Source organism: Ambystoma mexicanum, chromosome 12, assembly GCF_040938575.1.
Source record: "Ambystoma mexicanum isolate Mex_15411 chromosome 12, UKY_AmexF1_1, whole genome shotgun sequence".
NCBI lineage: Eukaryota > Metazoa > Chordata > Amphibia > Caudata > Ambystomatidae > Ambystoma > Ambystoma mexicanum.
The window spans coordinates 476,635,894-476,662,066 of NC_090936.1; the positions used below are offsets into that span (position 1 = coordinate 476,635,894).

Below are 26,173 nucleotides of genomic sequence, written 5' to 3' on the forward strand. Positions count from 1 at the left end.
TTGGGTTACAAACATATAGTACTGCATCATCAGCATACAGTAATAAACAGAGGACATGAATACACACACCAAGGGACCTCACCAACGTCTGTAAGGTGGTCATCAAGGTTATTAATATAGAAGTTGGACCACAGTGGTGCGAGAATGCACCATTTGGTGGCAAGAGGTGCAGGGGTGTCCACCGCCCCCATGTTCACTATACTGTGAGTGGGGTTTGCGGGGACTGTTCCCTGCAGCTGTTTCCGTTAAAAGTAAAAAGAAAAGAAAAAAATAGGAAAGAACCCTGCAGCGCTGGTTCCCGATCACAGATGTGAAAGGGAACAGGCGTCGCAGGGACACAGCAAGTCGGCGGCACGCCGCAAGGTAAGTAGGGGGGTTGGGGTGGGGACAAGGGCTAAGTCTGAAATGTTCAGGGGAGATAAGACCGAAAGTTATTTTCCCAAAAATAACTTTGTCTTTTCTCCCTCAAACATTTCAGCCACAGGCTTCCAACCCAAATCTGCTTTGCAGTGCCCACCAGGATCCGAGGTATAGCTCCAAGGATGCTACTCTTAAGGTCTTGCTCCTGCCAGTCTATGGGATAAGTCTGCCAGCAGGCCCTCTACCCTAGCTGTTCTTGTAAACCTAGCCTGTTGGACATTGTTGCTCACTTATCTTATTTCACCTCCTGTTCTGAAACTCTTTGTGACGATTCGCTGCCTTCACTCTCTTTCCTGTCACTTGGGGGCCTGGTTTGGTGTTTATTCCCTATTAGACATTCCTCCTGAACCTTATTAGACAATGCTGTGGTGATTTGGCAGTGTTAAATCCTTATTTTCCACGTCACTTTTCTTCTGGATCCATTCCAGGTTTGAATTGCTCTCTTTTTCTCTGAATTTCAAATTTAGTGTGCATATTAGTATGTTCAGCTTCCTGGATTCCCTTCCTCTGTTTTGCAGGCAGCACTTCCCAGTGCTTTCCTTTTTCTGCAGTGCAATTGGGCCCACCTCATTTATAGATGTTCTTTTTTATCCAATTTCACTTTCCTTCCCTGTGTGAGGAGGAGGGAGGTTTTGCATTTGTAATTTTGTTTTCCCTGATCCTGTTCCTTTATCTAGGAGTATGTTCCTAGTTTTCCCTTGCACTGCTCTCTTTATTCCCTATTGATTTTTTTGGTGTGGTTAGCTGTTGTATGCAGCTCCTGTTTGAATGCCTAGGTTTTCCTCACTAATCTTTAAGCACTATTCCAACAAGTCCCTTTTTAGGAGTGTTATGTATTAAGTTATCCTCCCTTTGCTTTTATAGCCTTTCTGCGTACGCGTTTGATCAACGGGGTTTGTGGGCTTCGCTGACTTTTCAGGTGGTATTGCTCGTCCTCGTGAGTATTGTCTTAAGTTACCTTATACAATACCATCAAGGATGTTAGCTCACAGATCCTGTCGTTGCTTGTGCTGTATGTGGTTTTATGGGTACTGACAGTACCTGTAAGTACCTGTAACAGCAATTCTGGACGAGGAGCTTGCCGACTTTCTTTGTAATCATAAGGAGCTTCCAAGTGCTTACCCCACATCACTTTTCATATATTTGTATTCTTATCACACTCTACTTACACATCCTGTGTTTTAGTTTATATGTGACTTGGTACCTGGGTGCATGTTGTTTGACTCAGAGCTATTCATTGTGTGATATGTGCCCATTTCCCATGTCATATTCACTGCCTTTGTCCTCTCATAACACTTTTCACCTCTGGTCTATATGGGTTGGACAACTCCGGTTTGGATTTGCTGGCGTTATTCCTCCTATTGGTGATACATCACTTACACTATGCAATGCCATCCTAACACCCTCAAATGGTGGAGGCTTCTTCTCTTTCCATCATTAGGAAGGAATAGCAATTGATTCAATGAGTGATCGGGTTGGTGTGCCAGTTTCCCCATTAGTGTAATCATTCAAGGTTGGTGGGCTCCTAATGGTTCTGCCTCCTCCCCATGTGCCTGCCCCAGTGTTTCACTAATACCACGTATTATGCATGATTCAATGTTTGAATTCACCACCAGTGGTTGAGTTTTTTAAAAAAAAATACCTATTCGCCCTGCTAAGGTCAAGCAGCAATGACATAGCAGCCGAGCGATCCTGCATCTGTGATTGAAACAGTGCCAGTAATATTGCCCGTTCACGAACATCCCTTGCACATCTATTTATTATACAGTTTCTATCTCACAAATCACCTGCTTCTGTTACCCAAATACAAAACCCTTCCAGAGTTTGATTTTCTCAACTCAGCTTCTTCATATGCAACATGGCCATGCACCATCCTGCCCCAAAGTTCTCATGAGGTAGACTTTCTTCTGGGTGGCACTTCTGCTCTTGCCACTTTTAATTCTCAGCAGATGAAAATGCAAGGTTTACTCACAGTGCTTTCTTGCACGAATAGACAGCATCCCATCCTAAACCTGATACCCAGCTAACCCACTCCACCCCAGGCTCTGCTCCCCTTCTAATCCACAAGACGCTCGACCCCTTATCTTGGAAGAGGCTTACGTATACCTTCCGGGATGCAATTCTTGCCTACATAACAAAATAACCCATTGAATTGTCAGTAAAGTCTGTCCTCCATTTCAATGGCTCTCCAGTATCCCGTGGCAATCGACTTCAGGGTCATGATGGTGTCTTCCGTTTTGTCCTCTTCAGGCGAGTGCAGTAGGTCCTCTGGCCGCCCAAACCCCAATAACCCCCGCCCCCCACACAAACCCCTCCCATTGACGCATGTCCTGTCCCAAACATGGCTCTCATCTTTTCAGTTTGATGTTTTCTGGCTAGCAGAGTAAGGAGGTCAGTACTCCATAGAGAATGTAAATCAAAATGGCCCACGGTGTTACCAGGACGACTAGATAATTTGTTGTAATTGCTACCAGATGTAAGGAGAATCACGTGCAAGTGTTTACAAGTGTTGGATTTCATATTTAATGAGAGAAAGACATTTCAGGTAGCCCATCAAACTGCCACCTTGAGTACTCCTTATGAGTTAAATGTTCAGTTCGTAATTGCATCTCTGAGAAGTTTTACCTCAGCACTGCTGTGTGCCAGATATTTTTCTTTTGCTGCCACCGATGTCACCACTGACAAAGAGGGGTGACAATATTCAATAGCACATCCACACATTGGTCAAAACTGAAGAGTGAGCAAATGTACCCATTTTAAGATGCAGAGATTGCATGAAGATGGTTATGAAAAAGGGGGGGAGAAACTGAGGAAGAGGGGGCCTTTTCTATGAATGTAAGCAATGAGGGAAACAATGAGAGTGGGGGATTTCTCTCTGCAGGAGGGATTGGAAACGTCCATGTGAACTTCAGCCATGAAGACTACATTCCTATGATATTGTTCCCCTCGTTTCTTCTTTATAGCGGACTTCTTAATTATGCCTCCCCGCAGTCCACTTTGGTGAAAGCAATGATGGATTCTAAACGCATGCGCAGCAACGGAGGATCAGCTATACTCCATCCCTTCCGAGTTTACTGAAGCAAATACACGGGCTCACATACACCAGATCCAGTCAACCTGAACTTGTAAGAACAATAGACATTTGTGTGATGCTGGAATTAGTGAGGGGTGCGGTGGATGGATGCTCGTCAGTCAAAACAGTAGGATAGAAGAACTTTTCCAGAAGCAACAGTACATAAAGGTTCATGCATTGCCCTACTGTTCTTGGGGAGGCTGGATGAAAATGCCGAAAGGCGCAAGAGTTTTTCTCGAACCTTCTGGGATCAGGTGCCTGTGAGGCTACAAAGATAGCAGGCCTGGAAGGTGGGTTAGGGTAGTGAGGTGGGTTTGGTGAGGGTGGCTATGCTGAGCTCCTTGACTTGCAAGCCAATTAATAAATTACCTTTTTGCCCTCTTCAGAATTAAGGAGCGAGACGGATTTCTTCTACAATTCCATAACAATACCATGCTCTTAAAAAGCATGTCTAGTATGGAACTGACTCTTCTCCAGCTCCGCCAGTCTTTTACAGATGATCCTGAAACGTAACTGGCAGTGCTGCAGCGCTACCTGGGTTTCATTCCAATGCCCGACATGTGACTGTTTGCCCACATCCGCCAAACTTTTAAAAGCTATCTTGATAGATACATGTATATGTTTTCAGATTGCAATGTGTGCTTTTTTAAAAAGCAAAAATACATTTTATACTGACGTGACTTTTACCGGGGCAATGCTTTTCTCCACCAACTGAATGAAATTCTGTTTTCAGACTGAATAGAACAAATCAAGGTCACTGAGGGCGAGTCCAAAGCACATTTTTACAACCAGCAGCTTGCATGGGATTAAGAGTGGTGGGGGCACTAAATCCAAGGAAGATACTGCAGGATAACCTCATTTCTGGATAACAGATCCATGGGAGTATTCTCACCTTCCTCAGCAGCAGACCCAGTACCTATTACATGCAGAGTATTACAGGGTTCCTATGTCTCTCCAACTTTGTATAATATATTTACCAAGCCCCTTTTCGATACACTTGACAATCTGGGTGTCTCATACACCAACTATGTTGACGACACCCAGATTTTCATCCCTATCCAAGGAGACTATGACTGAGATTTTTATCGTTGGATCAACTAATAGACTGAATCAACTCTCTCCCCAATACAACTCCATCATCATTGATGGAATTAAGATCAAAGTCTCGAATGAAGTAAAGACCTTAGGCTTATATCTGGACTCTGCACTTAACCTCAATAAACAAGTTAACACTACAGCATCAGCCACCAGTTATACTTGCAAATTGATCCACACATGCAAACCATTCCTGTCCATGGAAAGTTGCATAACGGTTGCCCGGTCACTAATCCTATCTAAATTGGATTACTGCAATGCCCTATATTTGGGCACCAGCAAACACAACACTAATAAACTCCAGCCACTCAAAAATATCGCCTTAAAATCTCAGCATATCTCCCACGAGAGACGCTCCACCAATTGGCTCTCCATAAGCAACAGAATCAAACTTAAATCACTAAACCTTACTCACAAATGTCTTCCTAAAAAGGCCCCAATATACCTTATTGATAGATTCACCAAACACACTCTAGAATTACCCATTAGTAAGGCCCAATCCAATAGCCTCAGAATCCCCAATTTTGAACTAAAAAAAACAGGAGGCTCTAGCTTTCCAGTCATGGCGTCACAACTATGGAACTCCATCCCCGATTCCTTAAGAGCCATTACTCCACTCCTTTAAGATTAATGTTAAGCAGTGGTTGCGCTCCCGAGATCTGTAACCGCATGTGTCCAATCAACCCAATCCCGAGTACAGCAACACAACAAAAAATGCAAATAATATGTATACCTCTGTAATAAGCCATATATGTATGTAAACGTTTTTTACTTTGTGACCTTATCATCTGTAACCCCTGAAACCTGTAATGCGCCTAGATGCCTAAGGGCCCGGTGCACTTTATAAACGTACAATACAATAGAGAGAAAATAATCATAATTCTCACCTAACAAAGCATGCTATTCCCAGTGCAAACATTATTTGTAGAAAACAACAGCATTGCCAGCAATATTAACAGCACATCAGAACGTACCCCAGAAGCGCTTTTAACAAATCAGCAGAGAAGCACATAGCCAAAGCAATATATTCACAAATGCCGTTCGTTTTGGTTACACCGGGTGGTGCTTTAGGCCACCAATGAGCCAATACCTTAAAGGGATTCCCTAAAAGTACCTGGCTGCCTTATTTGATGTGTGACATAGGTCTGCCACAACCTCAGTGATAGGCAGCAGTCTTCAATGTATGCCCTTCAATGGGCCTAGTACCTGAACTCTAGTCTACCGTAGAGCGATTGTCCTTTCACTTCACATGCACAAAGAAGGAAGCTGACTTCAGCATTTATTAGAGGGCCAGGGTTGAACCCGTTTGTGGTAAACCACAACTAGGAATAAGAAAGAGAGAAGTTTCGGCAAATTTCAGACTACGCAGAGGTATCTGTATGCAACGATCTACAAATGAAAACAAACGTCCACATGTCAGTGCCTAAGAAAATGAAACAAGAATCCTCTGCGTTTTCTGTCACAGTTCCTTCTCCAATGATCGGCTCCCAAGCGAACCATAGTCCAAAATATGAACCTACTACTTCATCTGCTCTTGCCCGCCTTTATTTAAGTCGTGTTACTTTGGATTTATCCTGCGTTATCCCAATTTTTATTGACTGCTTTTCAGCACCCTGTTCTGTGTACCATCAGGTGCTTACAAGTTACCTATTCCCGTCTAAAACATCAAAACGTCCGACAAAAACGGAGAGGAAAAAAGTGGCGACTTAAGATGGGTACATCCCAAAACACATTGTTGTTTGGATGGTTGGGGCATGGCCCGTCCCTCAACCATCCAAACCCAATGCGTTTTGGGGTGTAAAACTATATAAAATTAGTCGTTTAAATTCTCCTCGGTTTATGCCACGATTTATATCTTTATGCCGGTAACTGATTAAACACACTGTCCATTACCTCAAAAGTGCTGCTTTGTGGTACACATTGGACTATGGAATAGGCAGAGTGATGCTGTGGTGACTTCACTACACTCCCTGTGTGGCGCCCTCCAGTGACGCGTGTTCCATTTCTGATGTTGCAGCACCTCGCTGACGTGGCGTGACTGCTGAACAGGTGCGAGATAAGAACAGAAGAGACAGTAAGTAAACTAAGGTGTAACTGCATGCAGCCAGGACACAGGGCCTTTGGAGAACGGTGCTCCGCAGACTCTGGCAGCCACCCAAACAACCATCGAAAGCCTCGAGGCTCCTGCACACTCTCTAATCCGGCCTCTGCGAAAAAGCATCCTGCTGAGCCCACAAAGGCTGTGTCACTGGCTTTAATTCAAATACATCTGAAGTCACTTGGACACTTGTGCTACGCAGTCAAGGAAAAGGCCGTAAAGTGCATAATTAACAGCAACTAGTGGTAAAGAACAAACATATGTTGTTGGATGTACATTACAATTATATACAATCCTAAAGATATATTACAAAACTCTGCGTACTAGCTAGAAATGGGAAGGGGTGAACCGCACTGTACTGCACAGTACAAGTTGCATGACCTCTGCTGAAACGAAGGAAAAGGAAAGACACATTTAGGAATTCAAAATGGATTGGTCGAAGAAGCAAACCTCGGCCATGGTACAAATTTGTACGCGTTTTTACTCTTCGTTAAAGGCATCCAACTTCAGTAGCAGTTTTGTAAACGTAACCAAAAGGCATATCCAAACCTCGCAACTACTGGCCAATTGCCACTCATCTCAACACCCAGAGTGAGCCACCCACATAGCCCTAAACCGCCAACAATGCAACTACACACCAAAATGCCGGTTTACCTAATAGCTACGACCACCTGTGACTCTGGATCCCTCATGGACACTACCTAACCAGTGCACACAATCAACCTGCATAACCACACAAAACACCAACTCCAACACAAAACACTATCACAAACCCGAGCCACAGAATCTCACCCATACGGTTACAATGCACAAGGGCTCTCACAAACTACCACATGCAAAACACTCACAGACGCCAGTTCTTCCAGGTTCTGAATCTATCCTCTAATCCTATCAGTGTTTCAAGTGAGTGGGAGCAGTGCGCCTCTACTAAAAAAGAAAAAAAAAAAGAAATCGTTCCGGAATGGTTTTGTTTTAAAATAAAAGCGTAGGAAGAAGTTGAAAAATGCACTGCACGGAACAATCCCTTAAACAGCAGGCACATTTGTTTCAGGGTGTGTATTGCAAATGGCAGGGGGCGTGGTGATGGGTTTTGTGGGGCGCGGGAACAAGCCAGCAGGGAACATAGTTCCAATACTATTTTTCTTACACTTCGACCACATTATCCTATCCCCCACTAACCCCCCAAACTCCCTTTTTCGCAGAGCCACACAAGCGGTTGGAGACTGCCCCCTGGGTGGTAGCAGTGCAAAGTAAAAATCAACATACCCAGGAAACTGGGTGTCCTTTCTCCATGGCACTACCCCCAAACGTGTGTCACTACCCGCCCCATGCGTTCCAGCTGCTTATTTGAAACAGAGGCCACAGGGGCTCCCACGGGCCATGGTTATATCTGGGGCCCAAGGATCAGGATGAAAGACGACACAGGTCTGGATTCAACTCTGTTTATTCTCTAACAGACTTCCTGCTCCTTACTCCTCCACTTCCTTTCTTCCCCTAGTGACCTAGAATGGTTGTTCCCTTGAAGGGGCCCACAACACCTCCCTCTCACTTATTTCCTTTTGTCCATTTTTACGTTTCTTCAATCAGTCTCTTTGGCTTGGTAACCTCTTTTCTTGGTTGCCCTCAGTCTTCTGCCTCGCTTTCCACTCTCTCGATGTTTCCCTCCAGGACTAGCCACCGACTGGCCTCTGGTTGTTCTTCTCTCAGCTGGGGAACCTCTCGGCATGGGGGTCTCTTCAACTCCACTTTCGACAGGCTCTGTTTTCTCCAGAACAAAGTGACTGAAGAATGACTCATTCCTGGTCACTTCCTGCTTTCCATTTTGGGCAGTCAAAGCCATGCATTTTGTATCAGTCGCTCGCAGGGGCGTTATTGAAATCCTTGCATCCATCTTTCTCTGTATCCTGTTTCACCAGTACCTCATAACTTTCTTTGAAGTCCTTCCCTCTCGCTCCTCTCCTTCAATTGGTCCACAATTGCGCCTGCTGTTTTGACCCGGCATCCCTCTCCTCGATCCCCTCATCCCCAACTCTTGATTCTGGTTCCAGTCTGGGCAATCTCGTCTTTGTATGATATGCCACCATGAGCTTGGTTGGTGTTTTGCCTGTAGCCTCATGAGGTCCGTTTCTGTAGTGTCGCAACATCCTGCACAAAGCTTGTCTGATGGTCATCCTGTCAATATGCGCTTTCTGGATAGTCCTCTTGATGGACGCCATAAATCTCTCCGCCATGCCATTGGCATGTGGCCATAGCAGCGTGATTTTCTGGTGTGTGAAATCCATGTGTATTGCAAATCGAGTGACGTTTTTGCCATTGAAAGGAGGGACATTGTTCATCTCCACTGTGTGTGGAATTCCCCATTCACGGAAACTTTGTCGACAACCCCTGAGACTTGTATAAACAGTGTCGTGCCGGTCCATTTCACTATAGGGAACCTTGAAAATGTGTTAATCATAAGTAGCAGGTAGTTACCGGTCCCCATTGGTACATATAAATCCATGGCTATTCTATGCCACACACTAAATGGTATGGCTGTGTTTTGCATCGGTAGCAGGGAATAAGTTGTTGCCGTGCATTGGCGGGGTAAACATTGCCATATCATCTCTTCCACCATGTCGTCCATGGAAGGGAACCATATATATAATCTGAGCCGCTTCTTTGAGTTTTGGACTCCTCTGTGCCCTTCGTGAGTAGCATGAACTCTTTCTTGCCTCAATGATTGTGGAACTATTAATTGACATCCCCCATAATAGTATCGGTTTGTCCGATATAGCTAGCTCTGTGCTGATCTTGGCAAGTCCAGCCATTTTTTTCCTGGAAGCTTCTGGGTGATGTTGCATCCTCTTTTGAAATCTCTCCACTTGTGTTTTGTTAGCTCCATCGTCATGGCAATTGATGGGTCATCTGTATATGCTTTAGCACATGTGTCCAATGTGAGGGCCTTCACTGTGATGTACCCGACATATTCGGCATCCCCTTCTCTCGACCCTTGGTTCCTCACCTCTGGATGGCACGAAATGTAGTCGGACAGTTTTTGTCACCACCAGGATAGCCGCCCAGGGCGCAAAATAGCAATGTGTGCCCATCCCTTACACCCCACCTAGGTGGTACACCTGATGAAACGTACTTGTAGTCCATCTCTTGTCAACGATTTAAGGGGATTGCTCATAAAGCACTCAGAATTTATTGAAACTGGAATTCCAAGTTCAAGGACGACAACCTGTCTATTATGAATACAAGATGTATTAGGCCTGCATGTCCTGTTCCAATCTAGAGATAATGCAGCCTTTAGAGATGACTGAAGCATCAACTACTTCAAACACAAGACAAGTAAACATTAAGAACTGTGAAGACTAGCAGAGGCACTGCTCTAGATGAGATTGCGATGGTTAGCCCACATACCTTACTTAGAAGATCGGCAAAGGTTAGATGGATTGATGGGTGGGCATTTTGCTGCAGCCAGACAGATCTGGGAGTGGACACTTTGGGCAGCACCTTATAATGTTAACTTGTCTACTGCGCTCAAAGATATATGATGGTAACATATACATTGCAATGAGAAGACCTAGAAGTTAGCTGCACTGCACTAGAAGATGCCTGAAGGTTAGCCTAATATGGGACTTAGAAAATATAGGGTAAGACTATAAGGGTAGTCTGCCTATTGTGCTAGAAAATCAAAATTACACAAGACTTGCCTCAACACCTTGGCCATTAGAATACAGAGAGAACCTATGACAATTTTTAGTCTACCTGGTCACACATTGAGCCTCTTGCACTAGCGCTCTGTCGTGGCCTCCTTCAGCACCCATCCACATGAATGACCTCTTGGGTTCGCCTCTGGAGCCTAGCCAGCTGACCCAATCTTGGCCAAATGCACACATGCACTCCAAGCCTTTTCCGAGAATGTTCCCATACCTGGAACTCGGTCCCCAGGGGCGTTCCTACCACAAATCGCTTAGAGGCCATACAAATGGGAAAAGGTGCTATATGAATGACAATTAGTACTACTACTACTTGGCTGATGCACAATGGTATAGACGTACTTCTGGAGTCTTATTCGTCACCTCTCAATACGTGGCAGCATATTAGTCCTAGGATTCCCAAATAGAGACAGCAAGTCTTTGTGGTCTGTCACTAGTGTGAACTTTTTCCCCCCACTGATAATGAAATGGTGGAAATGCTCACATGCCCACACAGCCAATACGCTCTCCTTCTCAGCTTGAGAGTATGCTCCTTCTGTTGCTGATAATGCCCTGCTGGTGTAAGCTACAATGTGACTCAAAGCAGATCCTTACGGGTCTCTCTGTACCAAGATTACTCCCAAGCTCAATGGACTGCCATCAACTATAATTTCTGTGTCCCACAGTGGGTTGAAGTAGGCTAGTCGTTCTGTATTGGCCAGTTCTTCTTTGATGCGGTCAATTGCTTGTCCACATTTCTCCGGCCACTGGAATGGCTCTTCCATCTTCAATAGCCATCTGAGGGGTTCCAGCGTCATGGCATAGCCAGGCAGATACCTGGCACAGTACCCGTGCCTTGCCAAGGAAGGATCGCACCTCTGATACATGAGTGGGTGCAACCAGGTTACTTATGGTGCGTACCTTCTCTGGGTATGGATTAATTCCCTCGTCAATTGCAGATTCTTTTTGTTTATGTTGCATTTGTCAAAATTCATGGTGAGGCCTGCCATTTTGCAGTGCTTCACATACCTTCATTAGTGCCTGATCGTGTTCATTTTGAGAGGCTCCATATTCTAAAATGTCATCGCTGTAGTTAAATGCGGTCTTTATCGGCAGCAGTACTCGCCTGATGTCATTTAATTAAGTTCAGAATTGCCTGTAGTTTGGGATTTTACTGTATTAACAATTTTATTCTGCTGCTTTTGTACTTTTATCTCCTTTGATTTTATTGTTCCCCAGTGTGATCTTTTGTGGTTCTGGTTTTATGGTCTCTCATTTTACATTTCTTTATCATAGTTTACGCGTGTTTTACCCGTCAGTTCTGTTTTTATTCATCCATTTTATTTGTGTGGCATCCATTTGCCTGCGGGCCAAAGGCGCTCTATAAATGTTAAATAAATAAATGCTTCTTGAAATATCCATCATGTGTCGCAAATGTGGTGATCGCACAGGACGAGGGATGTAGTTCCAACTGGCGAGATCCTTGATTTAAATGAAACTTGGAAAAATGTTGTGGCCCTACTGAGATGCACGATCATGTCCTCTATTTTTGGTCCAGGGTGGCGTTCTCTTTGGATGGATGTGTTGGCTACTCTCATGTCAATGCATATCCTGATGTGCCTTCCTTCCTTGGGAACCACCACCAGGGGGGAAATCCATGGTGTGGGCCCTACCACCGTCTCAATTATTTCATTTTGTAGTCACTGTTTTAGCTCATGAGACACTGTCTGTTGTAAATGAAACCCAACCCTCAGAGTGCTGGGGTATTCAGTGAACCTTTTTTGTCGATGTGAAGTTTGATGACTGTCCCTTTTCATTTTCCCAGTCCCTTGAAAAGGGCTGTGAATTACTCTCTCATGTGCTCTTTAGACGTGGATGTTTGTTGTAATATAGCTATTGTGTGCATTAGATGTGGGGGACACTCAGCTGCACCATACCACTTCCGTTTCTTGGCAGTTGATTTCAATGAGTCCTAGTGCTTTCGCTGTTTTGTAACTGAGCAGGCACCTCCCATCTGTAGGGATTAACACATGGATCGTGGTGTTGGCTGAGTGCCCTCGATGTGTGTGACCTCTGAAGTTGTCCAATGGATGGGAGGGGCATGCAAGCCCCCTATTGGAAAGTTCTGACTGTCGACTTGGTCAGCGTCTTCTTGTCACCCATTTTGAGGGATTCTCGTTCACCCATGATGTTCACTGTTGCCCGAGTGTCAATGAGGAAGCAGTGTGTACCAGGCCCCATGTTGATCATCACCTATGGGGCTTCCTCTGCTTACTGGTCCCCTCGCATTAGATTGACATATTCCTCTGTGTAATTTGGGTATAACTCTTGTTGCTCTTCCATATTTTGTTGGTAGTATTCATATTCATTCTCATATGAATAAAAGTATTCCACGTACTGCGGTGGTATTTCTTCGTATGTCTTACATATTCTGGACCTTGTTCCATCGCTATGATCATTCTTCGTGGCATCTGCGAATATGGCCATGGGGTCCCACATGATGTTTTTGGGGAAGCTCTCATTGATGATCTCCACATGGTTGTTTGTGGTGGCCTTGCTGTTGGAAAAGATCTGCCATCACGGCATACACGCCCGCATTTGGAGTATGCCTGATTGACGGGCATGTTCCAGTGTGTGGGAATGAAAACCTGCATCTGAAACATAGCCGTTGTGGTCTAGCCGAATACCAGTTTTGTTGGTACAGATTTCGAGTAGGTCCCCTTGCTGTGACTGGTCCTCCCATTGGTTGATTGCCCTGCTCGCTCGGTGTCAGGAAAGCTGCCTCCATTTTCACTTTCTCTGTCTTCTTTCTCTGGTGTTTGAGTGGCTGTGGCATGCACATTTACTCTCTCATGCACTCTGGCCAACTCAATTACCTTGTCAATGGCCAGCGGCTTTTTCAGTAACTGCTTCCAAAATGTAGAGGATGTGCACCCTTCTATCACCCTCAACCTGATAGCCTAGTCATCCGGAAGTCTGCAAACTTGCAGTGCATTAGTGTCTGTCCTAGCCTGGTGATGAATTTGTCTATCGACTCCTGGGGCATTTGGGAGCACTGGTTACACAGTTCACGTTTGTAGTGTCTGTTGGGCTGGATTATTAATTTCTTGTTCAGCGCTGCAACAAAGGTGTCATATGATGTTCTTTCGCCTTACGGATTGGTCTTTATGATAGCCTTTGATCTCTTTTCTCGCCAAATTTGAGAAAATATCAGATATGGTTGGAGACTTCTGTTCCCCTATAGCACGTGAAATCTTCCACCGGGCCATTTGTCAGGCTGGGGTTGCAATTGGAAAGAGGTGGGTTTGTGAAGGAAGGTGGCCATTGCGCTTAGGTTTTGCTCCGCTTGTTGCTCAGTTGCCTGCTCATCCCCCTTAGCATTTTCTGAGGCTTCCTGGCGATGCAAATATTCTTCCTGCACCCACCTTCTGTTTTTTCTGGTTGCCTTATCTTTTTCACCCCCTTTTCCAGCTTGCAGCAGTCACATCAGCGCCTATGCTGTCTTGTTCTCAGTCTGTAATAGTATTCTCCTGACTTCTCGGCCAACATATCCCGGATTGGTGATATACATTTAATTTTCTTTTCTGGATTCTCTTTGCAGATCCTTGCTTCTCCTGTATAGGTGTACAGCGTGGTGCAATTGCAGTGGTCCGTGGAATGGGGAAAACAGCAACCAGCTCTGCAAAGGGGGAGCGGAGTGCACCAGCATCCTCAGGTTGCAGCGCCGCTCACGGGACAATCGTGCCACCATTGCGGTGCAAATGGGTGTGATAATGCAGCCGGGGCCCTGCTGCGTCGAAGAAAACAGCTAAGTGCAGCACTGCCCACAAGGCCTTCTTGACCTCGGTGTCTGGATGGAGGTACAGGACGCCACATGGAGTCGGTCGCAGGCAGAGGCACGGATCGTAGAACAGCAATGTCGCAGTGCAGGCTCTCTTGACTTCAGTGCCTGGACGTTGGCACAGGAGTCTGTGGCAAGCAGAGCTGCAGAATGGGCCTTGTGGTTCGTCGCCAGTTGTTGCATCTGGGGCCTATGGATCAGGACGAAAGAGACAAGGACACTGGTCTGGATTCAACTGTTCATTCTATAACCGACTTCCTTCTCCTTACTCCTCCTGTTTCTCTCCGCCCCTCGTGAGCTAGCACGGTCGTTCCCTTAAAGAGACTGCTACCAGCCCACAACAGCCATGAGGAGGCCACATCCCAAATGGCAGGTGTCGATGCTGCTACCTCTGAAGCCTCCTACAATGGTGTCATCTACGACCAATTGAACTGACCTCTTCTTCCCATTTTGCTCACCTGCGATTATTTTCAATTGACCAAGTTGTCCACCCCAGAATTCAAACCCACACATTTCTTATTTCTGTAGGAGGGCATTACAATAAAGAGATTGGGACCAGACTCCAGTGGGGTTACAAAGGCAACTAAGGAGCCTAGATTATTATCTGGATGATAATGGTTTGACCATTAACGTTGAAAAATCCAATTACATATAAACGCGAAAAGGAATGGTAAAGTACTCCATCTATAAAAATGCTATGTACACAAAAAAGAGCTGAGTTAAGGAAGAAAGCACTGACTGTTATCTCAGGATCTCATTATACATAGAAAATACAGAACATGTTTGCGTTTGCCCTTGCTGGTTTACTATTAGCAAAAAGTTACTCCAACATTGACATACAGTGCTGAATTGGTTCTCTCCGATAACACTATCGAGTGGACTTGTATTTTTGGAAAAAAGTACTGGCATTGTCCAAAAGCCTACCGATGCAATTGATTCAGTGTGAGCTGGGCCTCCTGTCATGCGAGATATTGCCAATTGGAAAGTTCTGAGTTTATACAGGAAATGTACAATGGAGCACTCTAAAATCATTATTAACATATATTGCGGACCTACTGACTAAACAGTATGAGCGATCGCTGGAACCTAAGTGGTTTAAAAATAATGCAAATAGCAGGAGACTCAAAAGATATGCTGGTAAACGTAAGGACGCCAGAAGGATAAGGCAAGAAAAAAGTGTTTGTGGTACGATTGCTACGAACCAGAGAACAGTGCACCATAATAAAATGTTTGCAAATGTTGGCTTTAAAAAGACGTTGATGAATGTCTTGCCAGTATATCTGCAGAAATGTCCTTGTTCAAAAACAAGATATTGGTTCATGAAATTTAGATTTAACTTGTTGCCGACATGGGAGGTGTTTGGGTAGAGGCATAAGTGGCCACTTGCTCAGAGGAATTGTCACTTTTGTAATTGTGTTTGGAAACACTTAAACATCTTTTGGGGGAATGCCCTAAACTGATAAATGGAAGACATATATGCTTTATTACTCATTTTAAAGTTTTGTAGAAATGTTGCAGATGGCAAATGATGCATGCTGGTTAAATTGACCTTAGCGGTTGTAAATTTTTATGGATAATTAATATTTAAGAGCATATCATTTTTTTTAAAGCACAGGAGGATGTGATCATTTTGTGTTTGGTTTTACTTTTATCAGTGTATGATCATAATTATGTAATAATAATGTTATGTGGATATTGAAAGGTTGAAATATTCAGCTAAACAATAAATATAGAGATGTGATGCGTTTATAGAGAAACAAGTGGCATAAAAGGAAGCCAGAGAAAGAGGAGACGACACCATGTAAGAGGTGTACCTGGGACAAGGATTGAAACGGTAAGTAGTGAGGAGGAACAAACATGTAAACTGATGGAAATGAACAAACAAAATGCACAAAATGTGTGAAAAAAACAGAGGGTGGAGTAGGGAGGAGAAACATGAAGAGAAAACCAAAAAACAAAGTTGAGAAGGAATGGGAAAAGGGGGCAGCGGCACGCTGTTAATCTTGTCACAACAGAAAAATAAATTCAACAGCACACACTAGTCCAGATATCTAAATTACTGGCAATTAATATGTCCTGTGTGCAGCCTTCAAGAGCGTGGTTAGCTTGACAGCACCAGAAGCTACTTCTGACTCCCCAGGTCAACTGCTGCAACCTTCAACACGAAATCTGTGTGTTTGCGAATGTGTAAAAGGAGAATGAGGACATTAAAAACATTTGAAGCATAATAGGGCATATATGAAGGACAAACTGTTATATTGCATCTTGTGAAGGAACTTGTATCTGATGCCTAGGGACTGTGTTTAACTCCTGCTCATCAAATCTTTATTTGAATCATTACCAATCGGTTTGCCTTTCCTGCAGCAAGCACATTCTGAAGCAACCGCTCCATGCAGCATGGGAAGCGGGCCTTCATCTCCTCCATCAGTCGATGTTCTAAAACATTTGTGCAAACTAAATTTGCCAGAACTGGTAAATAATACACCCATTAAGTAATTTCAATGTAAAAAAAATCAAGACCCACTACAAACCCAGTAGGGTAGGGGTCTGCAACCTTTTGATTTCCATATGTTCTGGACTACAACTCCCAACGACCATAGAAAGCACAGCCAATGGTGAGGGATCATGGAAGTCATAATCCAGGACATATGGAGAGCAGCAGGTTGAAGACCCTTGCAAGGGAGCACGAGGCATGTCACATTATCAAGCTACTTTGATACAATCGTTATCAAACAAGGTATCTGCTACACATGTGCTGCACAAATATGTAAGTAGTTTATGGATTACCATCCCAGCATGTCAATTATTAACATGGATTTGGGAGCTAAGAGCAACTCTCACTGCTTTGTCTGAAATGAAACATGTAAAGATAAAGACTTGAGAACAAAAAGTTGACAGGCTCGAGCCTCAGATTTGGAAACAAATATGTGATTTAACACGTTCTCTATAATAGAAAGATATCAACAGGGCTGCTGGGCTAAATTGATCCTGCAATTGAATGCCAAAAACTTTGAAAGTACTGGGTGGCAACAAAACACCTCATCTAAGAAAGCAAAAGAGTAGCGTGGCAGCCTAGTTTCGTTGGCCCCATAAAAACTCGAATTTAAGCACTGAATGTTACAAGTTCAGTCTTGCCACATACATTATCACTGGGAGGGTATGCAAATAACCAGACATGCAAAACGTTTTCCCCATGCCACTAACATTCATGAGCATACCACTTTGTATGGGCCCCAACACTTTGAAGCGTAGGCATGGCTGGGGGTATCTTGTAGACTAGACATCAGGAAGTATTATTTGCCGAAGTGTATAAGCCCGTCTACTGAGAACGAACATGGCGGATCGCCTAGCATTTCAGGAGACTACTCTTGTGGGTAGGACCAGATTGATATGGAAATCGAAATTGGTATGTCTCTTCTCTGAAGCATACAGTGAGCTAAAGCGTGATTATGGAGCCTCTGGCTTGGGATACATAACATAGAGCAGGATATTTGAACCATGCTCGTTCTCAGAAGAGGGGCTCACACTTTCGTACAGGAGGATACATCAGATAAAGCAAATTACCACATGTACCCCTTAACAGGATGAGCCCTCGTTCTGGCGTGTTCAACTGTCTTTTCGATTGCTCAATAATATATCTTTAGATGGGCAGGTACTAGCAAGTCCTGAGTACCTGCACATGTTTTGTAGGAAAGACACAGTACTGGCATTTCTCAGCAAGAAGCCAATACTTGTCATGGAGGAGTACTGCCACTTCTCAAAAGTAAACAGGCACACTGGGATAGTATCCGTACTTCTGTGTTTCCATTTCAACTAATCAGGCACTCTGGGAAAGTGAGTACCTGCAATTCTGTGTTTACATTTCAAGTAAGCGGGGACTCTGGGAAAGTGAGTACCTGGAATTATGTGTTTAGATTTCTAGCACTGCTCAATACACAATGGCAGGCACGAGATCGATCATCACTCTTGGAATGTGTGTGCATTGGTTTATCTGTCGAAAACACATTTATACAAGCTGTCGAGAACCCAATGTCATGTACCAAAACTTCTACCAATTCTGCTTTTAAACCCACACCATTTGGCATTCGTGAACCTTTCGATTCACATCTCTCTCGATAAGTACTACAATTCGGAAAACGCAAAGGGCAGTTGAATAACAGCCAATACTGACAGGGGTGACACAGGGCCACATGATAGACAATTTCGTGTCAGATAAGCTAGCGGGTCTGGCAATCGCCTCTCGTGTATGGTGTAAGGCAGTCCCATATGCCGGCGTTTACTGCGTCATTGCTATCCTTCAGGTCCCCTCACCCCTCTTCCACACACGTCCTGTGCATGTATTCCGAGGGTTTCTATCTAGCCAATCTCGCACACGTTGCTGATCGAGTGGATACCTTAGTACGATCCTATTCTCTCCTGGGATAACCCCCATCCCATGGTCAGGTTGCCTAAGACTTTGTGGCCTCTTCCAATGGGTCCGCCAGTCTTTCTTGGATCGTTCTCCCCGCCTCGCACCTGTCCAGTGCGACCCCCTTCACCTGTCTCCGTTCTTCTAGCGGGTCTTATCCCACGATCCATCCCCTCCACTGCCCCGTAGCCACTTCCTCAGTCCTCTCCTCGAATTGCTGACTGGCCCCTTCCTCGCCCAGTGATATCCCGCCGCTCCTCGATGCCCCCTGCCTCTGCTCACCTGTCCGCGGATCGAACGTCACTACGAACACGGCGATGATCTGGTCGTGCTCGGGACTGGTGGCGGTGCTGACTCTCGCTCCCCCAGGCCTGCGAGGCACGGGGACAGGGGGGCTCACGGCCGGGGGCTCGGCCCAATCCAGCAGCGGAGCCCGGTCCGCCCGCTCAGCCATGGCTGCTGTGGATGTCATTCATCAATACAGGGAACGGAAGAAGGGGAGGCACCCAGAGGCCATGAAGCCCGCCCACCCCGGGTCGCAGCGCCACAACACAGCTCTACGCTGCAAGGAGAATGGGCCGCTTACACGGTGACGCCGATGCCGACTCCGCCCGCCGACCCAGAGACCCAGACCATTTTAAATATCGTATTCATTCGATTTTTTGATTTGGACACGTCATATTTTTAGAAGCCATAACACATTACCAAGCTGGTTGTATAGTCCTCGTTTTGTAAATACACAATGTTCCTATCACTTCCATTTATAACCCGCAAAGAAAAAAGCAGTAGGGCACTCTTTGATGTTTACTACAGCACTCTTATTACTGTCACTCAATAAATCAGGTGGTAAGTCTGTGAACAGAGAAAGTTAAACGCACGCGCACACACATACACACATATGTATATTTATATATATATGTATATATATGTTTATATAGAATGTTGAATCAGAAGAAAACAAAGAGTCAGTACCTTGATTAGGCTAACAAAGTCGTTTATTTAGCATATTTGCAAGCTCCTCCTGCAGATATCCCATTATCTCTAGCCGTCTGTACCTGATTTGTAGTGCTGCTCGCAAAGGCATGTGGATGTTCAACTTCCCCGCACATTGCAATCTTCAAGGCCCAAATAGTACATTGTGTTAAATAGGGAAAAGTGTAGATCAGGGAAAAGACATGAAAAAACAGCCCACCCTGTTAGTGTGCTCTCAGAAAGGCGGGATGGGTTGGTTAGGTGTCAGTCATTGTATGTGCAGCCCACTTGAAGCTCGTATGTCAGGCCAGTCCCTTTACAAGATCAGTGGTAGCACAATTAACATATCAGGTTTTTGCCCCTAGAGGTCTGAAAAGGGATCTACAGCCAGTTTCTGTGTTCCGCCCAGGAGCGTTGCTAGGGGGGTGGATAAGGGGGCTATAGCCCCTGATCTTTTGGTTGTAGCCCCGGATAGAATCTCAGGAGCTACAGCCAAAAGATTAGCTAGCCCCCAGTCCCAACAGTTCCGACATCAGCTTAGCCCCGGGTCTTTTCCAGACCTAGCAACTCCCCTGGTTCAGCCTGTGACCAGTGGAGCCCAATGTGGTAGCTTTGTGCCAAATACCGTATCAGGATTGTATTACATCCCAATCCAGAGGAGAGGGTGGGGTTTGACTAGGGACACGGGCCATGGAATGCTTTTGGCAGATGGGGCTGAGTTGGAGGGTGTTTGACAACAATTCACTGCCTTAGAAGGCTGGTGGGGCTGGTGCAGTGCCAGTTGAATGTCTGTGAATGGCTTTGGAAAAAATGATGGAAAGTATCAGGTCTGGATGTTGTGATCCCTGTATCTCTATGACAGGGGTGCACAACTGATTTTGACAGAGGGCCGAAAGTACCTTACATGAGGGCTACTGTGGGCCGAAAAGTAAATGTGTGCGGGGCGGTACGCGGGGCGTGGCAGGAGGCTTTTTAAACCCCCAATTTGTACTAAACACATGGAAAAAGAATGTTTTTGAGGGGTAACGATTTTTATTTGCATTTCAAACTTACATTTTGTACTACACATTTTCCATTGTTATAATGTATTTCTATTTAGTTATTGTATCTCGCCTGTTTAATTAACTTATATATATTTTATTGACCCTAGATTGGACATGCCGTTATTTTGGACTGCTACCGTTTGCTATTTGGGCTGCCCAAGAGGAGTATGGCCTGCGTTGAGTCAGGTTTCCTCAAAAAGCCAAAGATGAACATCTCCTAACTGTGCCTGTTTTAGCTTTATTATTGGGTTCACTCTTGGAGTGCAACACTATGCCCCATGGCCCCCTCATCCCCAATCAACCACTATGCCCCATGTCCCTCACCCCAACCAAACACTACGCCCCATGGCCCCCTTGCACCCAACCAAACATTATGCCCCATGGCCCCCTCACCCCCAACCAAACAATATGCCCCATGGCCCCCTCACCCCAACCAAACACTATGCCCCAGGGCCCCCTTACCCCCAACCAAACACTATTCCCCATGGCCCCCTCACCCCCAACCAAACACTATGCCCCATGTCCCTCACCCCCAACCAAACACTATGCCCCATGGCCCCCTTACACCCAACCAAACATTATGCCCCATGGCACCCTCACCCCCAACCAAACACTATGCCCCATGGCCCCCTCACTGCCAACCAAACACTATGCCCCAGGGCCCCTTTACCCCCAACCAAACACTATGCCCCATGGCCCCCTCACCCCCAACCAAACACTATGCCCCATGGCCCCCTCACCCCTAACCAAACACTATGCCCCATGTCCCTCACCCCCAACCAAACACTATGCCCCAGGGCCCCCTTACCCCCAACCCAACACTATGCCCCATGGCCCCCTCACCCCAACCAAACATTATGCCCCATGTCCCTCACCCCCAACAAAACACTATGCCCCAGGGCCCCCTTACCCCCAACCAAACACTATGCCCCATGGCCCCCTCACCCCCAACCAAACACTATGCCCCATGTCCCTCACCCCCAACTAAAACACTATGCCCCATGGCCCCCTCACCCCCAACCAAACACTAAGCCCCATGGCCCCCTCACCCCCAACCAAACAGTATGCCCCAACTCAGCACATACACAAACATACATCCATAAAGACCCAAACCCCCCACCCCCCAGCTCCAAACCCCCCACCCCCCAACTCAGCACACACACTCTCAAGCATGCACCCATACAGACCCGAACCCCCCACCCCGACTCAGCACACACACAAACATGCACCCATACAGACCCAAACCCCCTACCCCCCCAAATCAGCACACTCTCAAACAAGTACCCATACAGACCCAAACCCCCACCTCCCCAACTCCAAACCCCCCAAAGCAGCACACACACAAACCAGCACCCATACAGACCCGAACCCCCACCCCCCAATTCAGCACACACACAAACATGCACCCATACAGACCCGAACCCCCCACCCCGCCAACTCCAAACCCCCCACCCCCCAAATCAGCACACACACACACACAAGCACCCATACAGACCCAAACCCCCACCCCTCCAACTCAGCACACTCTCAAACATGCAAACATACAGACCCAAACCCCCACCCCCCCAACTCAGCACACACACTCTCAAGCATGCACCCATACAGACCCGAACCCCCTCCCCCCAACCCCCAAATCAACACACACACATCCAACACCCCCTCCAACCACGCATCTCAACATACACACAAAATACATTCAAATCCAAACATTCATACACATCCGACACCCCCCACCCCCGCATCTCAACATACACACAAAAAACATTAAAATCCAAACATTCATACACATCCGACACACATCCGACACCCCCGCATCTCAACATACACACAAAATACATTCAAATCCAAACATTCATACACATCCGACACCCCCTCCACCCCCGCATCTCAACATACACACAAAATACATTAAAATCCAAACATTCATACACATCCGACACCCCCCCAACCCCCGCATCTCAACATACACACAAAAAACATTAAAATCCAAACATTCATACACATCCGACACACATCCGACACCCCCCACCCCCGCATCTCAACATACACACAAAATACATTCAAATCCAAACATTCATACACATCCGACACCCCCCCACCCCCGCATCTCAACATACACACAAAAAACATTAAAATCCAAACATTCATACACATCCGACACACATCCGACACCCCCCCACCCCCGCATCTCAACATACACACAAAATACATTCAAATCCAAACATTCATACACATCCGACACCCCTCCCACCCCCGCATCTCAACATACACACAAAATACATTCAAATTCAAACACATCTGACACCCCCCACCCCCGCATCTCAACATACACACAAAATACATTCAAATTCAAACATTCATACACATCCGACACCCCCCCCACCCCCGCATCTCAACATACACACAAAATATTCAAATCCAAACATTCATACACATCCGACACCCCCCACCCCCGCATCTCAACATACACACAAAATACATTCAAATCCAAACATTCATACACATCCGACACCCCCCCACCCCCGCATCTCAACATACACACAAAATACATTCAAATCCAAACATTCATACACATCCGACACCCCCCCACCCCCGCATCTCAACATACACACAAAAAACATTAAAATCCAAACATTCATACACATCCGACACACATCCGACACCCCCTCCACCCCCGCATCTCAACATACACACAAAATACATTCAAATCCAAACATTCATACACATCCGACACCCCCTCCACCCCCGCATCTCAACATACACACAAAATACATTAAAATCCAAACATTCATACACATCCGACACCCCCCCAACCCCCGCATCTCAACATACACACAAAAAACATTAAAATCCAAACATTCATACACATCCGACACACATCCGACACCCCCCCACCCCCGCATCTCAACATACACACAAAATACATTAAAATCCAAACATTCATACACATCCGACACCCCCCCCACCCCCGCATCTCAACATACACACAAAAAACATTAAAATCCAAACATTCATACACATCTGACACACATCCGACACCCCCCCACCCCCGCATCTCAACATACACACAAAATACATTCAAATCCAAACATTCATACACATCCGACACTCCCCCCACCCCCGCATCTCAACATACACACAAAATACATTCAAATCCAAACATTCATACACATCTGACACCCCCCACCCCCGCATCTCAACATACACACAAAATACATTCAAATCCAAACATTCATACACATCCGAAACCCCCACCACCCCCGCATCTCAACATACACACAAAATATTCAAATCCAAACATTCATACACATCCGACACCCCCCCACCCCCGCATCTCAACATACACACAAAATACATTCAAATCCAAACATTCATACACATCCGACACCCCCCCACCCCCGCATCTCAACATACACACAAAATACATTCAATTCCAAACATTCATACACATCCGACACCCCCCCACCCCCGCATCTCAACATACACACAAAATATTCAAATCCAAACATTCATACACATCCGACACCCCCCCACCCCCGCATCTCAACATACACACAAAATACATTCAAATCCAAACATTCATACACATCCGACACCCCCCCACCCCCGCATCTCAACATACACACAAAATACATTCAAATCCAAACATTCATACACATCCAACCCCCCCCTCATCGCAACGTACACACACAAACATAAAGCAAAACAAACCCGACACACAAACACAAACAGACCACTTACCGGAGACGTGCTGGAAGGCAGGCAGGTAAGCGGCAGGTAAACTGGAACACTGGAATCGTACTACGGCTGGCGTGGTCCAAGGCTAAAATGCCTTCCGTTATCAAGCCTTATGGACCTCGCCAGCCGTAGTGCTGGCCCTCCATTGGTGCAGCACACACGCATTACGTGGCTCGTAGGAGCGACGTGGTGTGTGTGTGTGTGTGTGCTGAGCCAATGAGGGCCAGTGTTTTGTCCGGCCCGGAAGACAACAAAGACTTTCCTAATGGAGGGCGGCCACAGGCCGCCCTCCATTAGGAAAGTCTTTGTGCCTCGTGGGCCAGACAAAAGAGCATGGCGGGCCGCAATGGGCCCGCAGGCCGTATGTTGTGCACCCATGCTCTATGAGTTAAAAAGGTGAAAATCGGTTAGTTGGGATAGTGACTCATGAAACTGCGATGTCTGTTCAACCCCCCCTTTGCAGTGTATTGAAAATGTGCATGCGTTTGAATGCATAGGTCTTTCATGTCAGTCCTGAAATTACCCCAAAAAATGATGGAAAGTATCAGGTCTGGATGTTGTGATCGCTGTATCTCTATGAGTGAAAAAGGTGAAAATCAGTTAGTTGGAATAGTGACTCATTAAACTGTGATGTCTGTTCAATCACCCTGCCAGTGTATTGAAAATGTGCATGCATTTGAATTCATAGGTCTTTCTGGCTTTGTCAGTCCTGAAATTACCCGGAGTACAGCAAGGCCTAAATTAGTTTTCAAAAATTGCTTAGCAGAATTTGCTAATTAAAATATTTTTGATTAGCAAATAAACTTATTTGATTAGCAATTTTGTACTCCTATTTTAAATGTCACCCAAAGTTAGTTTTATCCCAAGACAAACAATTAGCAAGAATACAGTATTTCTATGTACCTCTCAAGTAATACTTTAGTGCAATGAGTGTCTGAAAATGTAAAGGTTCACTGCATGAATGGACCACATAAATAGATCTGATTTTAAAAAAGCTCTGACTTTTTTTTTCAGTTCAAGGCTCTATGCAGCTGGGTCATGCAGCAGTCAGTGGTGCATAGTGCAGTGTCCATCAAATTGTCAACAAGACATCAATAAAGATGCAATTGTGAGTGTGTCATTTTTATTTTATTATCAAGTTTCATTTAGCTAGTGTTTTGACATATACCAGTCACAAGCAACTCCCCAAGATGAAGACAGCAGCTACAAGGAGTTTGTGACACATTAGGGACATCAGTTATCTTATTCTGCAGAACCAAGTGTCCAGATGCCGGTCTGTGGATCTGCCCAGTTCAGTGAGGCCCTGATGCAGCACCTATCAGTTACTAGTGCCGTAAAGTCTCATCTGCGAGACAAATGGGCCCAGCAAGTTAACATGTAATCATCCATTTGTTGTCTGGCTTATTGCAAGTGTGACCACAAAAGTGATGGGTGGAAGGTTTTGAATGAATCTGCACCACAGGCATTGCTCTGGGCAACCTTCCACACCACCATTTTTTAGCCCGTCTGCGCCATTGCAAAAGGGGTCCAGTCATATGCAAATCAGTCAGGTACTGCCACCAATGGTAGCAGCCCAGCCCGAACTGCTAGGCCACGTCCCCTCTGCACGGAAACACAAGCAACCCCAGACATGTTTCGGCCTTGTTGACCTCCTCAGTGAGGTGCAGCTTGGTTCTCTATGCCTGCAGCGAGCAAGGGACCCACGTCTGGGCATACCCTCTCTCACATAGTGAGACAAACTGTGACCACAAAAGTGATGGGTGGAAGGTTTTGAATGAATCTGTACCACTGGCATTGCTCTGGGC

At 45.7% G+C, this 26,173-nt stretch overlaps 1 protein-coding gene across 1 annotated transcript in view; it reads right to left on the reverse strand.

Moving 5' to 3' along the window:
- The window catches only part of DENND11 (DENN domain containing 11), a 215,025-nt gene extending 195,875 nt beyond the window's left edge, over nucleotides 1-19,150 (reverse strand). Inside the window, exon 1 of the mRNA XM_069628748.1 lies at nucleotides 18,898-19,150. Within this exon, the coding sequence (XP_069484849.1) occupies nucleotides 18,898-19,087 (190 nt within the window). The 5' untranslated portion in view covers nucleotides 19,088-19,150. The remainder of the gene's footprint in view (nucleotides 1-18,897) is intronic.
- Between the last annotated feature and the right edge of the window lie 7,023 nt (nucleotides 19,151-26,173).